This window comes from Labrus mixtus, chromosome 14, assembly GCF_963584025.1.
Source record: "Labrus mixtus chromosome 14, fLabMix1.1, whole genome shotgun sequence".
Taxonomy (NCBI): Eukaryota; Metazoa; Chordata; class Actinopteri; order Labriformes; family Labridae; genus Labrus; species Labrus mixtus.
Window position 1 is genome coordinate 27,738,847 of NC_083625.1, and position 22,013 is coordinate 27,760,859.

At 38.6% G+C, this 22,013-nt stretch overlaps 1 protein-coding gene and 1 long non-coding RNA gene across 2 annotated transcripts in view; both read left to right on the plus strand.

Moving 5' to 3' along the window:
• Window positions 1-3,280, plus strand: part of opcml (opioid binding protein/cell adhesion molecule-like) — a 227,569-nt gene extending 224,289 nt beyond the window's left edge. Inside the window, exons 6-7 of the mRNA XM_061056041.1 lie at window positions 65-216; window positions 1,079-3,280. Of these exons, the coding sequence (XP_060912024.1) occupies window positions 65-216; window positions 1,079-1,179 (253 nt within the window). The 3' untranslated portion in view covers window positions 1,180-3,280. The remainder of the gene's footprint in view (window positions 1-64; window positions 217-1,078) is intronic.
• A 17,477-nt stretch (window positions 3,281-20,757) lies between these two features.
• LOC132988577 (uncharacterized) lies at window positions 20,758-21,806 on the plus strand. The gene is made up of 3 exons (XR_009675826.1): window positions 20,758-21,042; window positions 21,227-21,276; window positions 21,625-21,806. It is a non-coding gene; the product is annotated as an uncharacterized LOC132988577 (long non-coding RNA).
• The last annotated feature ends 207 nt before the right edge of the window (window positions 21,807-22,013 follow it).

Here is a 22,013-nt window from a genome sequence, read left to right on the forward strand (position 1 = left end):
TAAGTTTATGTTGCTTATGACACAGCAGCAGAAGTTTAAAAACCAGCTCCCTTCTTTCTTACAGGCTCTTCAACGGACTCAATGGGGTGAAGATAGAGAATCAAGGTAAACAGTCCATGCTCGTCTTTTTCAACGTCTCAGAAGAGGACTATGGAAACTACACTTGTGTTGCCATGAACACGATGGGAATCACCAATGCCAGCATAATCCTGTATGGTAAGGATATAAATGCAGCACTCACATTCACATACTAGACATCTTCATGAATAAATATACACAATAAATCATTATATGAAGCCTTTTCATTGGTTCTACTTTATATTTCTTCCATTTACCAGTCTCCATGGCAACTGCTGCACATATGTAAAGCATTTATTAAGCTGTGGAGCAAAGCCATATGTACTTTTTAATTAAGGTTAATTACAGTTATTATTTAAGCGAAGCACTTATGACACCCTTATCATTTCACAAAACATTATAACTACCAAAAGACCATGGCAGTCAATCTGTGTCATTCATTATCTGCATATAAATATACAGTATATATATATATATATATATATGTACACACCTCAAATAATCCCTATGACATCTTAAAATAAGGGATCAGATAAGCACAACAGTGTAAACAACAAGCTCAGAAAGGGTTATAATAAACATTGGGACACAAACTCTGTCTCTCTATGAATGTGAAAAATATATTGGTTAACACTCACACATATACCTTCCTTTACTGGCAACAGCAAGTGCCAACAAGGAGTGCTTTGAAATAGAGGATGTGGGGCGCTTCCCACTGGTACCAAAAAAGACACAGGCACTAATGCTACAGTTTTCCTTGATCATTTTAAGTAGAATAACTCAGAACTCTTTTGTATTTTTGGACTATTTGTGTTTTATATTTTGATGTTTTAAAATCCACAATTTTTTCAGGAAAATTCAGAGTGTTTTTAGTTATGTTTAGAACATGTTTCATTTCCACAAATGAATTACATTCCAATGTTTAATAAGTTAACATGACAGGCTTTGTAGTTCTACTATGCTAGCCTTATTGATGCCTTTTCATGTTATTTTCTCGCAGGTCCCGGCGCGATGCATGACGTGAACGGGGCCGCCGTGTTGCACCGTTGCTCTGTATGTCTCGCGCTGACTGTAACCTCACTCTACCTGCTGAAGTTCTGATATGACATGTAACAACAACCTTCAAGAGCCTCTCAGTGTTGAACAACAAGAACAGACTATTAGTCCCATAAGAAGAATGGAAACCCAAATGCGCCAGTGGTTCACCCTAAGGTTCCCTTTTTTTTTTCTTCATGGTTTTGCATCAGAGTCTGCTCTCTGTTGGTTCCCCAAGAGTGCTTGGTGTTAATTGGAGGATGGGGAAATTTGATTTATGCACTAATTGGATGATGGTAGGACTACTGAGTTTGCTTATCCCCATTTTTTTTGTATGTGGAAAGGGAAAAAAAGAAGAAAAAAAAACATGTAACTGTTGATAGTTGACTGTTTATTGCCCAATATTGAAGTGTACATTCAGATTATTATTGTGTCATGTCCTGTTCAATATCTGTACAATACCATTAAGCTTTTTTAAGTAAATGACAAAAAAAAGGGAAAAAATGCAATGTGATTGTTGAATTTTACTGTATTTTTACAGTTGTATGCAAAACCGAGTAACAGAGCCTTCATAATAAACAAATCAGAATAGTAGATAGTACCCCATGATTTCTCAGGCAAAGTCCTACAGCATAGTGCATCCAAATTTTTATTTCCATGGTAGTGTGTGTAGAAAATGAACAAATGTGTACAGAAAACTCTGCACTGTTTTTCTCAAATTGCATACTCTTATCAAATGGCATTTTTAAACACCGATTCACAGTGTCATAGCAGCTTCACGGCGTTCTAAATACTGAAAAAAAAAAAATTATTTTCAGGAATCAATGCGATGTCAGTTGGGAAAAGATGTAGGTCAGTGTGCACTTTTGTAAAACGGCAAAATGAACTGATTGATTTAATATTCCTGTTAACATATATCTATACCTCTAGTACGTCATCTCATCTTTAAAATGGCAGTAAACAGAGTTTTCAAAAAAAATATTTATTTGTTTGTCAGTTTTGATTTGATAAAGGAGAAGTGTTAAGCATCAAATAGGGATCTGACTGATATGACTGCTAGCAGGGACATTGTAGCGGTTAGCCAGGAGGCTTTAGACCCGCCTCAGCCCCATCTCTTGGCCTTTCATAAGGTTGACTGAATGTTAGGTTGAGACAGCATTTTCAATTTGGCTACCGCCATAAATGGACAGGTGGCTTCAGATTGAATGGGCAGTAACACTACAGATTATATTAGTGAACCGCAGTTATCTTATCTAAGCAGCTTTATTTTCAGAAAGCTTTGCAACCTTCAGTGAAAAGAGTCAAACAATGGAAGAAAGTATAGGCATACCTTCTGTGTCCATCAATGACATGAATGCAACATTGAAAGGAGTCTTATGTGTTGGGCAGCAGTGCTGTAAAGAGATGACTGAAGAGATGTCTTTGTTTTCTCAGCCATGTGTCACCTCCACTCAGATGAATTTGAATACCTGAAGAAGGTTGACATCTGTCTTTGATAAGACATGGGAGGTTGTTGATGCAAAATGATCCACTTCATTTATAGAAGTTAATGCTTTAACACATTGGATCTATCAAAAAACCTAACCCCAAGCAGCGCAAAGTACAACACAAGTGTCTTGCTAATTTCCAAAGGACACAGTTGCCATCTTCAAGCCTATTGCCCAGGTTGTGTTACTAAATTCCCTTGCACCCTTGTATTTATCCATTGCCTCATTGGTTGTAAAATGAGTTGCCATTAAGTCTATGGCACATTAGTTTCCTTCTCTTGGCTTTGGATATCACAGAACCAGGAAGCGCTCTTTGCTACTTCCTCCCATGACTGCTGCACCCAGGGAGATTCTTGCTCTTGTTCTGCAGGGCTGGAACTAAAGCCTGTGTCTGACACCTATCTGCCCTTCATGCCATGTCTACCCTTTTGTACTTAAACTATAAAACATTGCACTGTATTTTTTAGGGCGCACTCACACTAGTTAAGTTGTCCTGTGCTGTGCTTAAGCACTATTGTCCTCCTTTCCCATTCCCCCGCTGGCTTGCACTCACACTGCTCCAGGACTACCCGGGCCTCAGCACGGTTACCTCTTGTACATAAGGTCGTAATACAACACATAAATGGCTTTACCTAATTATGAAGCGTGCTTACTTTACAAGACAGGCGGACTCAAGAAGAAAAAAAAAAAGGGATGCGTGGCGGGTCCACTGACTTTGTGGCTAATTTTGAGTAATTTTAGTCTAATTCAGGCATAACACTACGGGATTTCTCCATAATGAAGGCTGTCCACGTTGTGTGCTTGTGCATGAACTGTATAGTGCCGAAGCACACTCTTTGAAGCATGCCAGGGCCAAGCAAGTGTACCGTGCTTGAACACAGAGCGGAGCACTCGTACTTCTCAAACAAACTGGATTTTAGGGTGAAGTGTGCTTAGGTATGGTACGGATTGCCTAGTGTGAGTGCGCTCTTAGTAACCCAAGTAGTTCCAACCCCCCCCCCCCCTTGCAGTCTCATTCAGACACATAATAAACCCTTCCGAGTCTGCGTTTTACCAAAAAGGCTTCCCACTAATTCAAATGTTAACCAATATGTGGAACTATAACACAAGCAGTGTTCCTAAATATAGGACATGGTTAGATAATCTATGGTAATGAGCATGGTTTTTAACTTTCACTAAAATGTACTAAATTATTTTCAGATTTTATTGCTGTAAAGCTTAACCAACCAATGTGTGGTAGTGAAAACAACTTAAGCGTCTAGAAACAGACTCATTTAATACATTTACCTTACCATCCAGGTAATGTGCAAACATATTTTACAGTTAAGGACTGGTCTTAAGATATTTAAAACCATTTTCTTATTTCAAATGGTGGATAAGCAGGATGAAGGTCCTTTATTCAAATCTCAATTAAAATACACCAATAGTCATTTTTGAAATTCTCATATGCAGAGCAGGTACACAGTGCCAGTCCATGTCAAATGTAATGTAACAAAAGCTAGCATGAATGTTTCCGTGCAGCTGCTATGAGGCTTTTTTTCAGGTGTTGTGAATGTGTGCTTTTAACCTGGGTTGACCCGAGATAACCAGCTGACGCTGCTCTGAAGACTGCAGAAGTGATGGTTGTACTCTGTGGTCATTGGATGCGTTTTCAAGGATCTTTTTTTTTAGTCTGCCTCAGACAGAAATCTCCAGTGACAAGAATATAAAAGCACAAGTGATTGATTATGTGATGTTCTGCTGTTGTCAGTTCACTTCTGTGCATAACGATGAAGAAGTGTGATGAAGACAAAACAACAGGGATGAGATAGTTGAACGTGGGAATGCTTTTGATGTACTCACATGTAAAGTTTTGTGCTTGTAACGATGGTGGTGGACCAGCAGACTGTCACAGTGACTTTTTTTCTAGGTTTGTGAAAATAAAACACATGACAGGTGAGAATCAGATACCTGTTACACTCATGTGAGGGTGTACACCTTTCCATCCCAAATGAGCAGACATTACAAGTATTGATGTCAATAATCTTGAATAAATTTGTTTAGAATTCCTATTAACAGACACAAGATTTAACTTAAGGTTTATTTGTGCTTATGATCATGAACCACAGTGAAAGAAGACATTGATTTGGGTCTTTTATTATGTTTGTTTATGTTTTAAGGATTTTAGATTTATGCATTAAACTATCTAAAAATCCTCCTTAATGCATATTTCTCTGGGCATTTTAAAGTCTGCTGTTTTAACTTTTTTTTTCTCCAATACATGATTTTACAATGTTTGATCCCACTGATGGCTGCTTGTGTGACCTGTTTGATATGTCTTTTGACCTCACTGGAGGTTCAGCATACAGTGGACACTGATGTGGTATAAAGTCATGGTATCATTTGATTGAGAGATTGCAAAAATGTCCATAAACTGGTTAAATGTCAATTCAGGTTGCCAATTATTTCTTCCGACTTTGATGCTTTTGTCACATTTATTCATCTTGCACTAGTCCCTGTTAGCTGTAATAGTCTGTTTTTAATTATATATCCTGTTGTTTTTCTCTAGCTTCAAGTGAATTGTTATGGCTCTCATAAAAGTGTTGGTAAAAGAAGGAGCTTGGGAAACTTATCGCACCTAGAAGGCAAGTATCAACCAGTTATAAATATATTTCTAAAGTTGATTGAGACCAAAAACAGAGCTGCAAATAGTGTGGATTTAAATTTTCATGGGGACCAGTGTTCATTTTGGCAGCCATATAATTAGGGTGTGTCGTGTATTTTAATCACTCTGGATAAACTACACTGCGGCGCCTTTGAATGGCTTATTTTACTTAACAAATTCAAAGTCAAAAGTAATATCCACCTTGTATCATGAATCATTATAAATGTCGGAATTTTCGGATGCAGTTATTTATTTTCTTTCTTCTCCCAACAGGAAGTAAAGGGAATTAAGCTCAAGTCAGTAAAACAAATACAAAATAAAAACAAAATTATTATTTTAAATTAAAAATAATCACATTTTAAATCAATAAAATGGGATAATATGTCAGTAAAGCACAGTGAATATCATATGAGAAATGCTCACTAGTGTTTTGTTCATTTCTGAACACTTTTGCCCTCCTACTTTGCTCAGGGAAGTCAGTCGGCAGTATATCTTAATACAAAATGAACCACCTTCAGAGTACTCAAAACTCAGTCCATCCTGAAGTTATCTCATTAACTTGCTTCATAGTCAGGCCTCTGCTTATGTTTGGAAATGAAAATCATGGTTACAGGAGTGATAAATAGTTGTTTCAGGTTTTCTGACCATGTTTTGGGAAGCCACGCTGGCATTTGTGTGCAGTTCAAGTGCTTCTATCTTACATCTACAGAGCTAATGTGTAGTCTTAGATGTGATAATTAACGGACAAACATTGGCTTTGTTAAACCAATGTAATAAAATTCATACTTTATAAAAACTCCCCCTTTCCTAATAAATTGGAGTTTTCAGCGTCACTGCTGTCAGATCTGATATAGGGAGATAAAGCCTCAGCACAATGACATCAATATCTGTATGTGTTAGATCCTGAGCTCCTACTAGTCGAACCTTGTTATCAGAGCAAAGCTGTGAAAGGAGCAGAAATTTAGGGGCAGGTCTGTTACCTGCGGTGTCAGTCAAGCTGCCTGTTACCTCTTTGTGTTCTTTAAATGAATGGCAGCAGATGCACTCCCAGTGACAGATCGCAGAGATATTCATGCAAATTCCTGCCTCAAGCTTTTTGGTGTATGAATATGTTTCACTTCCACAACTAATAAGCCACCAGTGTGACTACATTACAGGACCACTGTTTCCAAGAAAATAAGGAGGGTTTCTTCTGGGGGTTTTTTGGCATTTATTTTATAGCAAAAAGAATGAACGGACACATCTTTGTTGAAATCCAACTCATTCCATCCAGGTGAGGTTGAACTAAAGTGGTCTTTGCTGGATATCTTTTTCAAAATGTAACGACATCACAATGAGCCTGGAGTGATAACCTGCCAGTCGGCTCAGCAGGAAGTGAACTCCAACAATGTTCCTACCACAGGATGTAACTCCTGTCTTATCTGAAGACAAAATCTAAATCTCTGACCAAAGTGTGAAACAAAGAAGGAACAAAGGGGATTTTTATTTTATCAATACAGCACAAATCTATTTGTATTGAATTAAATATTTATTTCAGTAGACTTCTTAATCAATTAAAGTCTTGTAGACATTTTCTCATGAGCGATCAAAGTTTATTCTCATTGTATTTTCCAGCAGCATTCGATAATACTTAAACAGTGTTTAAGAAGGGTTTATTGTTAAATAACTGGATCAAGGGGCTGTTTCATCTCTCACAATCATTATTCTGCTCTGTCACATTAACACTGTTCAACAACCATTTTGACATCTTTCATAACAGATTGGATTCCTTCCAGAAAGCCTCAGTTGACTGACAGTCTCATGATGCATTCCTGTGCTGCTCGGGTGGTCAAAGTTTCCGAGTTGGGAAGTTGTTCTTCCGACTTCAGTGTGTTCATGTGATTTCAATTCAGAAAGTCAGAACGATGTATCAACAGCAACAAAAAAAAGCATTGTGAAATGTAACTGTTAGAAGTTATATTTCAGCAAAAAGTTGATGTGCAATACGTGAATTTTTAAAAAGTATGTTCATTTTTTTACAAAACATATTTTGCCCCCCATGTGATGACGACTCTGACGTCAAGTCGGGCACCTAATTATTTTCTGAGTTTCCGAGTTTCCGACTTGAGCAGGAGTTCATGTGCATTTTAGATCTTGGGAACTCGTTTTTCCGATGTGTCCAACACCACATGAATGCACCATCACAGTCAAGCACAAGGATCATTCCATTTCAGCGATATGGGGGAGTTTGATGTCTAATTGACTCATAGCCTATCTTGGTGTAAATGTCACCTTTTTAATACATTTAATGCAGTTCTGAAACTACTCCTTCTTTAAATCAATCTCCTTAGTGTGTGCATGGAGAAATCACCCCGAAGTATTGATAGAAGCAGCATTTGAAGAATTTCATTGGCTACAAGAAATCAGCCCAGTGGCGTGCAAATGGCAGTCAGAACAGGAGCAGGCACCTCCTTTCTAAAAAGGCTCTCATTGGCTGTTATGAGGTGTCATCAAAGGGTCAGCTGAATAGCAGAGGTTATTCGAAGCGGTCTTTGGATCGTTATGGATATATCTTTCACTGGATTGGAATTGTGGGGACCCGTTTCTGGTGGATTATTGTGATCAGGAGAGTTCAGTGAATCGTGAAATGGTAAGTTTGAGGACTTTCTTTGTAGGTGGTCTGACCTGGACACACTGGGCCGTCTGTATGGGTGCCTGCTGTATTGGACGTATATGGTTATATGGTCACATTAATGAAGACTTAATGAGCAAGAACAACGATTGGATTAAGTCCTATCATACAATACATTGTTATTCCAAGTCTAGAAGGCAACTTGATAAATAATGTGATTCACCTCAAATAGGAAAATGTCTCTATGAGCGCAAAAAAACAACAAAACTTTCAACCATATGAAAAATCTGACCAATCAGGTTTGACTATGTAAATCCTTAGTAAGGGACAGGCTTAATGGTTACAATAAACAGCTTTACAAATATATTCTGAAATATCGTTAAGGTGTTTATAGATCTGTGCATGTTTTGGATATCAAACTAATGTTTGAGAGAACTGTGCATCTGTACTGGATGTATTCAGGGCTCATGATGACAGCTTTAGCAACTCTGTAGCGTCAATCTAACAAATAATGCTAATCATGCAACACATCACTTATATGTCATTGTGTTGGAGAACCAACAACATTTATTCCTACACAAGTCACTGCCACATCAGTTTTGTTAAACAGACACCTAAATATACAATAGAGCATACTGTACATGGACACATATTTCACCCTTTTTGTGACATTTAGCATCAATATATTTTAGTGTGTTTCCATTGGCTGTTTCTTTACTCTAACATGGAAGCATTTAGGAAGTTAGTTGATGTTGCACACAGAGCCGAGAGTACTGCTGGTGTGGTAGTTAAGGGTGAAGGGGTTAAAAACAAATAAGAGAAACAAACACAGGGATTACACAAGAGGTCGTAGGTCAAGTTTGTGAAGAAACCAAATGTCAGATTTCTGTTTCCGCTTTTCTCCAGTAAACCACTGCTGATGTCCTGAATGAAACCACAACTCAAAGGTGATAGATCATCTTAGACCTAACTCTGGTCTTTTCCTAAAGCTATCCAAGTGGTTGGTGTGCCTGAATCAAAAAAGGAAACAGTGTTTTTGTTTTTGGTCACTATTACTACTTTTTTATATTTTTAGAAGGAATACTTGGTGGAGTTTAAATATGAGTAATGAAAGTGGCACACATTTCAAGTTTTAGATTTTGACTCTGGAAAACAGCAGCCATGAGTTTGCCTGATTTACAGTTTAATTTTTTTTTTTAAATATCTCACCCTGTTGACTGAAACCACTCAGTTAAGCCTCTGCCTGACACAATACACATTTTACTTAACCTCTGAATCTGCTTGATTTCAATCGATTAAACTGTAAAACACTTTGTTCAGAAAACTTTATATCAGATCAAGAATTAACTTTCTTTTAGCAATTTGAGCTCCAAAAACTCTTCTGTTGGATCAGACCAAATGAGCCAGCCTTCGCTCCAACAACAATGAGCCTTGGCTGCCCATGACCCTGTCGCCAGTTCACCAGTTGTCCTTCCTTGGACCAGTTTTGGTAAGTACTGTCCATTGCAGACAGGGAGCATCCCACAGGAGCTGCAAAGCTGGAGATGCTCTGACTCAGACATCCAGCCATCACATTTTGGCCCTTATCAAAGACACAGACATCCTTACTGTCACGTTCCCCCCAGAAAACAAAATCTGAATGACAGGGGTCACAAGTTGGGAACTAGCAAAACACTTCACTTGTTACAAAAGGGGACCAAATAAGTGGGCCTGAGATGGTGGTAGGAGAACACAACCCTCCAAAACCACCCACTGATTCTATCAAAATGATAAACAAACATAAATTGGAGCCAAAACAAAAAGAGAAGAGGGACTCAATGAACAGAGGGGTAATGGAAGGACTTACAAATGACTGAAAGAAGATATTTTTTTAAAACACAAACACAACTGAGACTTTCATTCATCAGCAGGGAAAACTTCCACCTCCCTATGTATCCTCCCAGCCCAGCTGAGTGTCATCAACCGTCAGATGAGGCAGAACATCACAGGTGCAGTCAATAGCTCCTGATGAGGAAGGAAACCTGTGGGAATTAACAAAAGAACTACTAAGACTGTCAATTGCAATGTTTTTGGATTTGGCAATGCAATAACTTTGTGAAAAATAAACCCATGTAACTATAAAACTCTTACTTTTAATAAGTGTTTGTTCGTTTAATTTTTATATTTCAATAATATTACATTTTTCAACATTGATTGGCCATAGCGGTCATATTGACTGTGTGTATTATCAGCTCTTAAGAGTGATCAAGACCTAATCCACAAAAAATCTAAACTTTATGAAGTGACTGATAAAGTGAACTGAGTGGCTTTTGTGTTCCCACCACACGAGTACAATGGCCCCACCGCTAGTAGGCAGTGCTAATGTGGAGAAACTCCAAAAAACAAAACTGAGGACACTAGTGAATAATGTCACAACGTAGTGTGTGAGAGCTGCAGCTGGGAGGTGAAGATTTGTGTACCTGTGTTGACTGTGGGTACACTTATTGATCCACATGCGCCAGCCAATGAGGTTCATGATGTCTGACCCAAAAACAACCCTGTGCCTTGTTCAGTTAAACCCATTGAGAGGAACTTTCATTGTTATTTTAACAGCATGACGTTTGATTACAATTCTAAAGCATGCTAGTTAAGCTCACTTAAACATATAAGTTCCTTTTCCTGAGTTTAGCTAATTTTCATTGCATATTTCCCTGTGACCGTCAGACTGAATGTTTTAGCCATTTTGGTGAAAATGTGTTTTATAGACCGTTCATCACATCTATGTGTTTTTATCATGCAGAGAAGTATTCTTTGCGTTCTCAGGACCTCTTTATTCTCTCTGTCCAAAACGCTCAGACAGAAATTGGGAAAAGGGCTTTTGGGTATTCTGCACCCTCAGCCTGGAATCTGTTGCGGAATGACTTAAAGCTCAAGGAGCTGGAGTCCTTAAATGTTTTTAAATCTAAAATAAAAGACATGGAAGCAGATTCTATAGGATGTCGATGTTTTAGCTCGGCTGTTTGAACAACTGACTCCCAGATATGACTCATAGACGGTTCTATTTTAATCCAAAATGTTGTGCTTTGTACTTTGTCTCTCTTTGTATTTCCGTCGGTAACTTCGTGTTTTTGCTGCTGCCTGTCTTGGCCAGGTCTCCTTTGGAAAAGAGGTTTTAAATCTCAATGGGACCAACCTGGTTAAATAAAAAAATAAATCAAGGGTTTTACTATACAGTGAAATGTATGTTTACATGTTCGTAAGAATTCACATTTTGTTCCCTGATATTTATTATTATGAGATTACAGAGCCATTTATCTTTAGAATTTATTATTGAAATAATCAAGTAATGTATGAGCGGTCAGAACGAGCAGTGCACGGTAGCCTAGTGTGCGCACCACAGTATCAAAGGCTATAGTCTTCCAAGGTGGCGGCCAGGGTTTGAATCCGACCTGTGGCTCCCTTCCTGCATGTCATTCCCCACTCTCTCTCTCTTTCTGTCCATGATTTCTGACTCTGTCCTATAACTAAATAAAGGCATTAAAACCCCCCAAATTAACCTTTATAATAAGTAGTTATAGAATTCTCAGTGATCATTATGTTGTGACAGTGATGAAATACAACCTGATGGATACATTTCTGTCACCCTTATTGTTTGACTCTTTTGTCCCAGAAGACAAATTCATGTTTATGTCTTTTTAATGCATTTTTTGTGTGTGAAGAAAACAAGAATATGATCTTGCGTTGTTGTTGTTGTTGCTGTTGTATCGGCTGTCCGATGAAGTACATGCAGGGATAATTGAGTGAGTTTGAGGGTGCAGCCGGCGTGATGCAATGACAGGTCAAGGCCATAGCTGGAGGGGAGAGGATGAATCAGAGACCTGAACGACTGCTCAGGGTTCTCGTCTGAATAATCTCAGCCTCCAACGAGAAACCAAAATCTCTCTCTCAGGGGAGGTACACACATGCTTCAGGAGGACCATACACTCAGTTACATCATGTGCAAGCTTCTGATCTCTGCCATCTCTTTGCACTAATATGAGCAGGTCTGTTGCTGAAGTCACTCCGGACAGAATGAGCGTTTCATCAAAAATTCATCCCCCGAGGAGAGATTCATTCCAGGATGCGTTCTGACTGGTTTGTCCACACCAGTGCATATTGGTTTTCTCACAACACTGGATTTACAGTGAAACCAGATGTCGCTGTGGCAGATATGAGGATTTGAGCTTCAAGATGTCAGGCTGTAAAACCTCCTTCATCCTGCTTTAGAGGATAATAAGTGCCTATTTTCTCCACACTCACAACATCCTCCTCTCGAGTCCCTTGGAGTCATAAGCTCCCACTGTTTTTAAAAACACATTACAATATTGTGAAGATATGCACTGTAGTGCAAACAAATATTATCTATCATGAGACACTTGGGACATCCTGGTAGCACAATGTTATACACATCACCTGGATCACATTAGATTGTTTTTTTCCTAGATTTTTACTCATTATCACATCAAGAGATCTCTATTATGTCTCAATGAAAACAGAAGTGAGGAATGACTTTACGAAAAGTATTTTCAGGGTACGCAAGGTTAGCTGAGTGACAAAGTCAGCTTAAGTGACCAATACGTAATATACACCCAGTGTTTGAAATGGATACTGCAGTCCAAATTCCACCCCCTTGCCCCCTCCTCCCTAGAGTCAATCTGCATGCAAGTTCCTATGCTGCTGCCTTGGAAGCTAAATTGTTTAACCAGATCCTTATCAGTCTTGAAACCTTTTTGTGTCTAACCTCTCTCAATTTTTCTAAAGCATGGCCACTATTTAGCCACGTTTCTGCTTGTGGAGCTTATTAGAAAATGCAGAGGCTTTTTAGGTCGGGTAGAATCAGCTATATGCTGAACCAGTTGGCTTGCCGGCTTTCATCATTGCAACACCTGTTGGTTTGCAGTTTTCCTGGCAAACCTAGGGACGAGGGGTAAAACGGCCTGTGGGGGATGCATTAAATCCGCCTTATTCTCTGGTCAAAACAAAAATAAGCAATGCTGCACCATAATTTAAATTTAGGAGGACGTCATACTGGCTGCTTTGTTGTTGACATATAAGCCAACACAAGAAATTATAATATGGAAAATATCAAAATCCAGAAAATCAGATCAGCAGTCCAATGCAGAAAACAAATCTAAAGTACAAGCAGAAAATCTAAAGGCCAAAAACACCTGGGCTAATAGCCTGCAGAGTGTTCATACAGCACCTCTGTTTTCACTTCTCTTAATATTAAAAGGGGAATATGTTTCTTCTTCTTCTTTTTTTACTTTTTTAAATTATCGAGATTGAAATTCATCTCTCAGTTCTGACTCCCTTGCTTCTTTGACAGCTAGTTCAGCTTCAAGGCTTCTTGGAAACGTGTGCAACAACATGGCACATCCTGATTTGGGATTTTCAGCCGTTCCCCCCTCGCTGATTGTTTTAAGCCCATTCGAGCTGGACTCATTTTGCAAATTCTCAAGAGGACGTCTAGGTTCTGACCAAGGCCTCCCAAAGACCTCCATATGATTGTCTTCCCGGTTTTAATTTGGCTCAGGGTCAGTGCTCTGTTTAACAGTCACAACCAGATGTGTGTGTCTTTACAATTCTCTCTCTCACATTCAAATGACCAGACATGATTTAGAAGGAAACATATACAGTTAGTCAGCCATCTCAAGGACACTCAAATAATGATGAGTGTGACTGAAGAGAAGCTGAATACACTCTGACTGAAACACTTTGAGCTTTTCATTTTTAATTAAAACTCGGGAGAAGAATGTGAACCGTAAAACTCAGACAAAAAGAAGTCTTTGTTGTTTTGAAGTCAGACTACAAAAACATGAATTTGAGATTAAACATCAGACTCTACCCAAAGTTTAGGATGAATCAGTCGCTCAAATGTGTTTCAAAAACACAATTCTTCATAGACAAAAAGTTGGAAATAAGGATTGTGATGTTCGGGAAAGAAAGAACATTTGTTATATTTAATGGTGTGTTGACAGGTTAATAAAGTTTAGCTGTGTCCTACAAATATGATTTAGATTCACTTGGCTCCGTGGTCAAACCAATAAAGAAAAAGTAAATGGACTTTAGCTTGAGCGCTTTTCTAGTCTTCTAACTGCTCAAAGTGCTTTTACACCGCATGTCACACCTACACATTCACACACTGATGACAGAGGTTGCTATGTAAATGACCATCATAACTCACTATTCGGGGTTACTCAAGGACACATCGGACATGTTGCTTCAGGAGCTGGGGATTGAACTCCCAACCTTCCGGTTTTGAGACAATCGACTCTACCCATTGAACCACAGCCGCCCCAGTCAGTGCATCAGGCCGTCAGGTTGCAGTTTGATCTAGCAGAGGGCACTCTTTGTGTAACTTGACCACATCATACACTCTTGACCTCAGTAAAATAAGACAGTAATGTTCTGACAAAAGCAATTCAGAAGATGTAAACTTACATGAGGGAGACTCCTCTCTCTGCAGACAGCAGCCCACTGCTTTGGTGGGGAGACACAGGATGTGCGAGTTACTTGCAACTCGCCAAGCTGGCTCGCAAACAGTTGTGTAAATCTCTGTGCGCTCTGAACTAGTATTTTTGGTTGAGTTGGTTGGTTAAAAAGAGCTGATGAGTCTATCCTCTCGGATTGTCAACAGGCTGTTGGTTTCCTGATTGGTACCGTACAAATAAGTAATGGAAATGTTTCGAGTCCGGGCAGTGGGGAGGAAGAATGTGTCTGAATATTACTGTGTCATGTTCTAAATTCATTTGAAATGGTTTCATTTACAAAGTAACAGCCCTAAAACACAATTTAATAATTTCAAATCCGTTCTGGAGTAAAAATCTAATAACAGCAGATAATAAAGTTACCATGCAGATCATTATATGGGTGTGTATGTGACATGTTTGCAGTAGACTTTATGATAATATGAGACAGAATAGGAGTATAGGAATCATATTGACATAACAGAGGTTAACAGGTCCGTCATTAGCATTTACAACTTTGAATAAATTAATGAGAAGCACTAAAAGTCAAGCAGGTCCACGGCAGGCTGCAGTCTGCAACAACACAACGTTTTCTTTGTTTTTCTTAACTCGACTTTCAAGCAGAAGTACAATTGAATAACTTGCCTTGTGTAACCTGCACTCTTTGAAGACAGCGGGAGGTAAGAAGACCGGTGTTAGAAACTGGATTCCAGAACAAATTGTCATACCAAATGTGCAACACACATAATTGAAAGTTATACTTTTAGAGTTAACTCGCCTACAGAGCCATTTACTGCTCTGCACGCTGCAACAGTGGATGGTATGAAGAACACAAGATTTTTTTTTTTTTTCCGTACAGCATTGTGCCATACTTCTCTTGTTTCAAGATGAAAGCGAGGAATTAGCTTGTATCGCCTGCACAAGAAGCAATCCTTTATTTTAAGCTTTTTTTTTTACTTCATCACTAACAATGTTTGCTAGTAAATAAAACTGAGAAGGAGCAGTAAACAGAGAGACAAGTGCAAGGAAGGGTGCAAAAAGGAAGTGATGGGATGTTAGCGTTGTGGGTCTGTGTGCATCAGAAACTTGTCTCATGCAGAGGTGGGCAGCAGGGACGGGCTGCTCGTCCAAGGGAGAAGGCTGGAAAGATATAGCTCTGTGAAGATGTAAAAGTGTGGCCAAGAAGCTGCTTGAGTAAACAGGCTGTGAAGAACAGACAGGGGAAGAGGAGGGGGATGAGTGCTCTGTGTGTGTGTGTGTGTGTGTGTGTGGCGGGAGGTGGGGGGGACGGGTGAGAGTGCCAAACGAGTAGCTGACATGCAGGCTCGGTGTGAGAGATTATGGCGAGTAGACTCTCTCTGGAGCAGAGATCTGCTGAGGAGACGGAGTGGTCCTGGCTCTGATGGCAGGGTGCTCTCAGAGGCTTTACAGCAGTCAGATAGAGGAAAGAGGACGCAGGAGACATATTTCAGAGGATTAATCCATATTCAGAGGGCAGGAGATGCAGATTGCATGCTGCAGGAGGAGAATGTGATTTGATATTGGAGACAGGGGACAGTAATTGGATACAAGGTTTCTGAGTAGTATGGAGTTCATGCTCGCATATGTTGCACTGAAGGTCAATAAGTGAAACTTTCCATCCATGCATACACAACAGTGGAGAGAAAAGTGGGTGTCTTGTACCATCTATGTTATAATACCATGACCAGCAAACCCACAAAGTACTCTGTCCAATTCAAGTAGCTTATTACCTTTGTATCAATTTGTTGCCTTGTCTTCAGTTTGATAATATCAAAGGCAGGGTCTCTCCTGATACACTTTGTAAGATTTGAGTTGAAATTGTCTTTAGGTCCTGACAAATTAAAAATGAATATGCTCTGAAAAAGGGGGGTAGACAGAGCACTGAGGAAATGCTACTTTCAAAATCAAGCTAGTTTTTGAAAATGACCAACCCTGCCTTTAAATGAAAACATGGACAATTTGGCAGAAAACAAAAAAATGCTTTAAAAATAAAATGATTTTATATTATCTTAGAGGTAAGTTAAACTGTAAGCCTTACCCTAACCATTCCAGAAACAGGGCTGGGGAGTACAGTGTGAAGACTTTACCCTTATTTTGTCTGATTGGACTCATTACTTTTATTACATAATTATTTACAGGCTGAAATTAAAATTAATTATAATATCCCAGATCAAACATAAAAACGCTAAAATAAAAAAGGGAGGGAGTACACACTGGGATTAACCCTGCATTCATGTGGTGTCGGACACATTGGAAAAACAAGTTTCTGAGTTGGAAAATGCAAAATAATCGCCTACTCAAGTCGGAACAACAACTTGGAAACTCAGAAATGAATAATGTGTCGGACTTGACGTCATATTCATCATCACATGGGGGGCAAAATATTTTTTGTTAATTAAAGATAATTAAGATAAATGTTTTTATTTGCATATTGCACATTAACATGTAGCTTAAGTATAACTTGTAACAGTGATTTTCCACACATCTTCTTTGTAGCATGCACACTAGTTTTTTTTCTATTCTTACAACATTCTGACTTTCCGATACGAAAGCATGTGGACAACTGAAGTCCGAGGAGCACATGAATGCAGCATAAATACACAAACAATCAGGGGATAATGAGACACAGGTGTGGGTAATCGGGGCGGGGCTGACACACAAGGAGGGAAACATGCGGAGGAGGATCTGAACTGACAGAGACAAGGGTGAGTAAAAAACTACAAAATGAAACAGGAACTAATGGAAAAAAAACAAAAAAAACATGACCAATTTGGCAGAGCGGACCTTGTCACCATTCTGTTATACATTATCCCGTACAAAAGTGTATTTAATCTTGTGAAATTAAATTTGTATATTCTACTATATCCTATATTTGTTCTGATCATAACTCTAAAAAAATAAAGTCTATATACCGGAGCAGTCCTTCTTTCAGTATCACAACCTGTATTTGTTTGACTTTTGAGCAGGAGGCTGTGATGAGGCACATCGGGGGTTTGATACACTCACACTGCGATTTTTCACAGATCTGCTAGGTTGTTTGCCGAAGCTAACACCCCTCCCTGTGCAGAGGTGTTGTGTTCCCTGTGTGCACTTAATGTGTCGATGACACCCTATAGGACTAGACGGGAGGTGTCTACTCCTACTCAACATTGATTAGATGTCATAATGTGTAAGATAAGCACTGAGGTAACACAGCCATGTATTCATGTGTTAAGCACACACTGCGGGCTGTGTGCGTTTGTTTAATGAGACAGATGAGGAGTATAATGATGTGTAACTGAAGCATACATCGGGTCCCAGTGAGATCTCTCTCTGCAGCCCAATGTTTCTTCACGTGTCAGCCATGACACAGATGACGCCTCGCTCTGTATATGTGCTAAATTATGGACAGATAAAGACAGCGTCTGCGGTTGTGAACTTAATCTACATATGTATCATACAGGAAACTAAACACTCTTAGCCAGTCCATGTGAGGAGATATACATTTGACCTTAATTAAGAAAAAATACTTTCTTCTGGTTTAATTTCTTAAGGGTCAACCCCATTTAAAGAACTTAATTTAATGCCTCATATACTTTTAAAAAAGGTAGATAGAATGCAGCTAAGCTCCAAGAGAAATGGTTAAAAAAAATGCAAAACCCTTATGGATTTATTAAAAATCCAAAAAGTCTTTATAAGCTCTGTGAATAAAGAATCACCTTTGGAGAAGCATTAGATCTGCAGCCCCTTTGCATTCAGACGCTTTATAACAGCTCGTGTTTACATAATTATACTTGATGCCATCAGTATTTCTTACTTAATCAAAACAAATTGGATCCTAAGCAACAAGCTTTAAATGCATCTGTGCGTTCCTGTATGTATACACATGCTTTGCTTTGTTATATTTGTTCATGCAGCATTCAGCCAGGAGGGTATTTTTCCTTTCATATTATACAAACACACACACACACACACACACACACACACACACGCACACGCACACACAAGATAGCTAAATTTCTATTTGGATGTGTGTCACTGCTTCGAAAAGACTTTGTACTCCGTTGCTCATTTATTGGCCTTGGATGAAAGCAGTGAGGACTGTGAAGGTTGATGGCTGTCAGCTCATTAATCATATTTTCAGGGAGGGGAGTCCTCTTGGAGGATGTTTCACCATTCTGGCAACAAGGTAAAAGAAAATGATTTTTTTTTTCTTCCTCCAGACCATAAAAGTGCTTCCTTTTGTGTCTCTGTTGCTCAGCAGGAGGTGAGGGGGGGGGGGGGGGGGGGGGGGGGGGGGGGGGGGTGATTTGGCTAAAAATCTGAAGCTTGATGTGTTTAAAATTGATTTTCACCCTTTGCATATTGAACTGTCTATATAATGTGAGAGTAAAACTAAAGGATTAACATCCAGTATGATTATTTTTTTTACTGCTCATACATTACAGTTCTATATAAATGTAAATCCATTATTTAAATATGATTACAATTTGGAACAGTAAGTATATCACATAGTCTGACCCATAGACTGTAAAAATAATGGACGGGACAAGGTCCCCGGTCTAGTGAAGCTTTTATTTGTAGAGCTCCCCCTGCTGACTGGCTGCAGTATAGGTCATAAACCCCGCCTCCTCAGTGATAACAGACGGGATGTGGGTCAAACTGTAAAGCTAAAATACTCGTCACATAATTTTTATCCAAACCTAAACTCTGCTGTGATCATTAGTTATTATCACCCTACATTGTGTTCAAGTGCTCATTTTTCTGTGAAGTTTGTTTTAAATAAGTTATTTGAGGTTGAAAAACGGGATTTTACGTCATATTTGACGATGATTGAAAGCCACCGATCTTGCGTAGCTCTCTTTGTGAATAGCAAAAGTTACGTAGTGACGGAAAGCCGAGACGCCATTGAATTTTTCTGTTCAGTTTTTTCGTCTTTTTTGAGCTGGCAAAATGAGTTGTTCTGCAGTAAACTGTTCTAACCGACCTGTGGGAGCTAAGGGATCTTTGCAGTTTTTTCTGTAAGTAAAAAAGTGTGATTTATGTGTCATTGGTTAAAGTCGTTATCTAGCTAGCTAAAACATAAGCAGTCTAAGGTTAGCTGAAATGTTGTAAAGCTAGGTTACTTATCCGGCATGATTTATCTTTTTATTTTATTTTTTAAAATGAGCAAACCTAATAACTGACATGCTATGTTTCTTGATATTGTTATATCATTATTGTGATTTAAATTGTATTTAAAACCAAGAATTGTAATATAAAATCCGCTCATAGATGCGGTTCATTGACTGTACAGTTATTTTACAGCAAAAATAAATAAGTCTGGTGAGGGCTCAAAAAAGTATCTAGGGCAAAAACAAAGTCAAATAATTGTAATCTGGCCTGCATCATTACTAATGTGTACATGTTTACAGTCTGAGTGATAAGTGGGCTATACAAAGAGTAACAGGTTTTACTTTCACCGTGCGGGCTGAAATTCATAGTACTATATACGAGGGTAGAATATTTCTCTATGTATCCAGATAAAACTAAAGGTAAGATCTGATTTAATATAATTGTTTCTGATTTAAGAGACTAACTGAAACGTGAACACAAACATCAACAACCTGCGGTGGTGTAATGTAATATTAACTGAGCATCATGCTGCTTAAACTGATAAATATTCTGCATTGTCTTCCACACACTAATTCAACAGTCACAAGTTGATCATATTGTAAATTTAATGACGCTCATTGAGAATTTGTACTAAAAATTGACAAAACCTGACAAAAATTGCAGTGATTGTGACGGTGTCTGTATTTAACACCTTTGAAAGGAAGGTGTTAATACAGGAGACCAGTGTTACACACAACATGCTGCTGTTATTGTAGTTAGGAGGAGACATAGGCACAATAAAAGAAAACATAAAGATCGCGTTTTTCCCCACAGGTGTTTACATGTTTCAAATGTCATGCATTTATTTTGATTTCGCTTCAATAATCGTTAACGAAGAGAAACACCATGATTAAACTACAGGCTATTGTTGCCTTTTTATAGCCAAAGAAAACTGAACATCCACAGCCTCTGCATTCTAAAGAATTTCAACATTGACATTTATGTCGTCCTATTTCCCTCTTTTCACCAACATTATATTTTAAACTGGGATTTCCTTTTTCTCAGGTTGCGCTCCTCTCCATAATGCGCTCGTCTCCTCCCTCTAAATCCTGTTGCTGCTACTCTGTAGGACGCTTTGATTGAGGGACCTCACCAATAAAATACTATTTTATATTTTATAAGCAGTTTGCCACCACACTGTACTTTTACTCTCCAAAGACATATGAGTATGTGTGTGACAACTTTAATAAAGCTTTACCACACAGTCACACCATCCACACAGCTGATCCAGGATTTACTGTAACATCTTTTACAATTCTTAAAGGTCATGTACAGGCAAACAGAGAGAAGGGAAAAGAAACAATCTGTGCTCTCAAATAACAAAGCAGTCTCAAATCTTTTTGAGGAATTACAGCTAAAAAAAATTCTACTTTGCATACAGTACATCCTCTCATAAATAAAGTGAAGTACTTTGATTGCATTTCTGTGGTGTTCCTGTAGGTGACCATGATGCAGCCAGACTGAAGCAGCAGGTTGTGAAGGTGGACGCCATCATCTTGTCTTTGCAGCGCTGATTCTGAAGAGAACACCTTCATATAGGACTCAAAGGTAAAATTATCTCTCATATGATTGGACCGTGTTATTGTAACCGCTATCAGCATCAAAGTCATTTTAGTAACAATTTATAATCCTTCTTAAAATGTAAGGAAGACTAGCAGAAGATTTTAACAGACTCTATGGTTCTGCAAGAAGTCTAGTTCATGTTTAAATTGTTCTTATTTCTGTCTTCAAGGAAATCAATGCTCAAAGGAAACAGCAGTTCAGAGTCTGATTCCAGCTCCGGTGAGGTTCTGCACACAAATCTGATTATATGAGAATATTTAACATTAGTTTCATTTATCAGGCTGGCCCATGTGATGACAGTTTAAAATAATCTTCAATAGAAAGTGGCAGGAACACTTTTGTCTTAAAACATAAATTCATAAAGCTGATCATATTATTGGATTCATCATGTCTTGTTATATATTTTGTTTTTCCTCTTAAATAGTTCTCCTGTCTTAAAAACAAACTTTAGAACCTGAAGTTTAGCAGAACCTGAGGACAGATCTGATTTCAGGTCTGAGGCATAAACATCACAGTAAATTCATTATACTTTACATTTAACTCCATGATTGTTTTTATTTATTACAGAAGATGCCCTCAGATTCAGATCCATCAACAACCCCTGACAACATGGAGGACTCGTCCCCTGAGCGTTTCCTGTCCCCTCTCGATGGAGTTCTTCTCTTCAGTCATTAACTCTTGAAAACAGTAGCACAAAATGCCAGACTGTTTGACAAGTCTGTGATTGAATAAATGGAAATGGAATCTCATGCATATCTTGCTATGCTTATTGGCTTCAAATGTTTAATATTAAATAAGTTTGAAGGCCATTTATCTCAGACGAGACCGGCTGTGACAAGCTGAGCTCGTCTGTTAGCTTTGCTGTTCTCTTAGCTGTTGTTGGTCAAGAAGAAATTAATGTCAGTTCAAAGCCTTTTCAAATGTGAGCTATAAACTTAACTGCTAAATTATTTTAC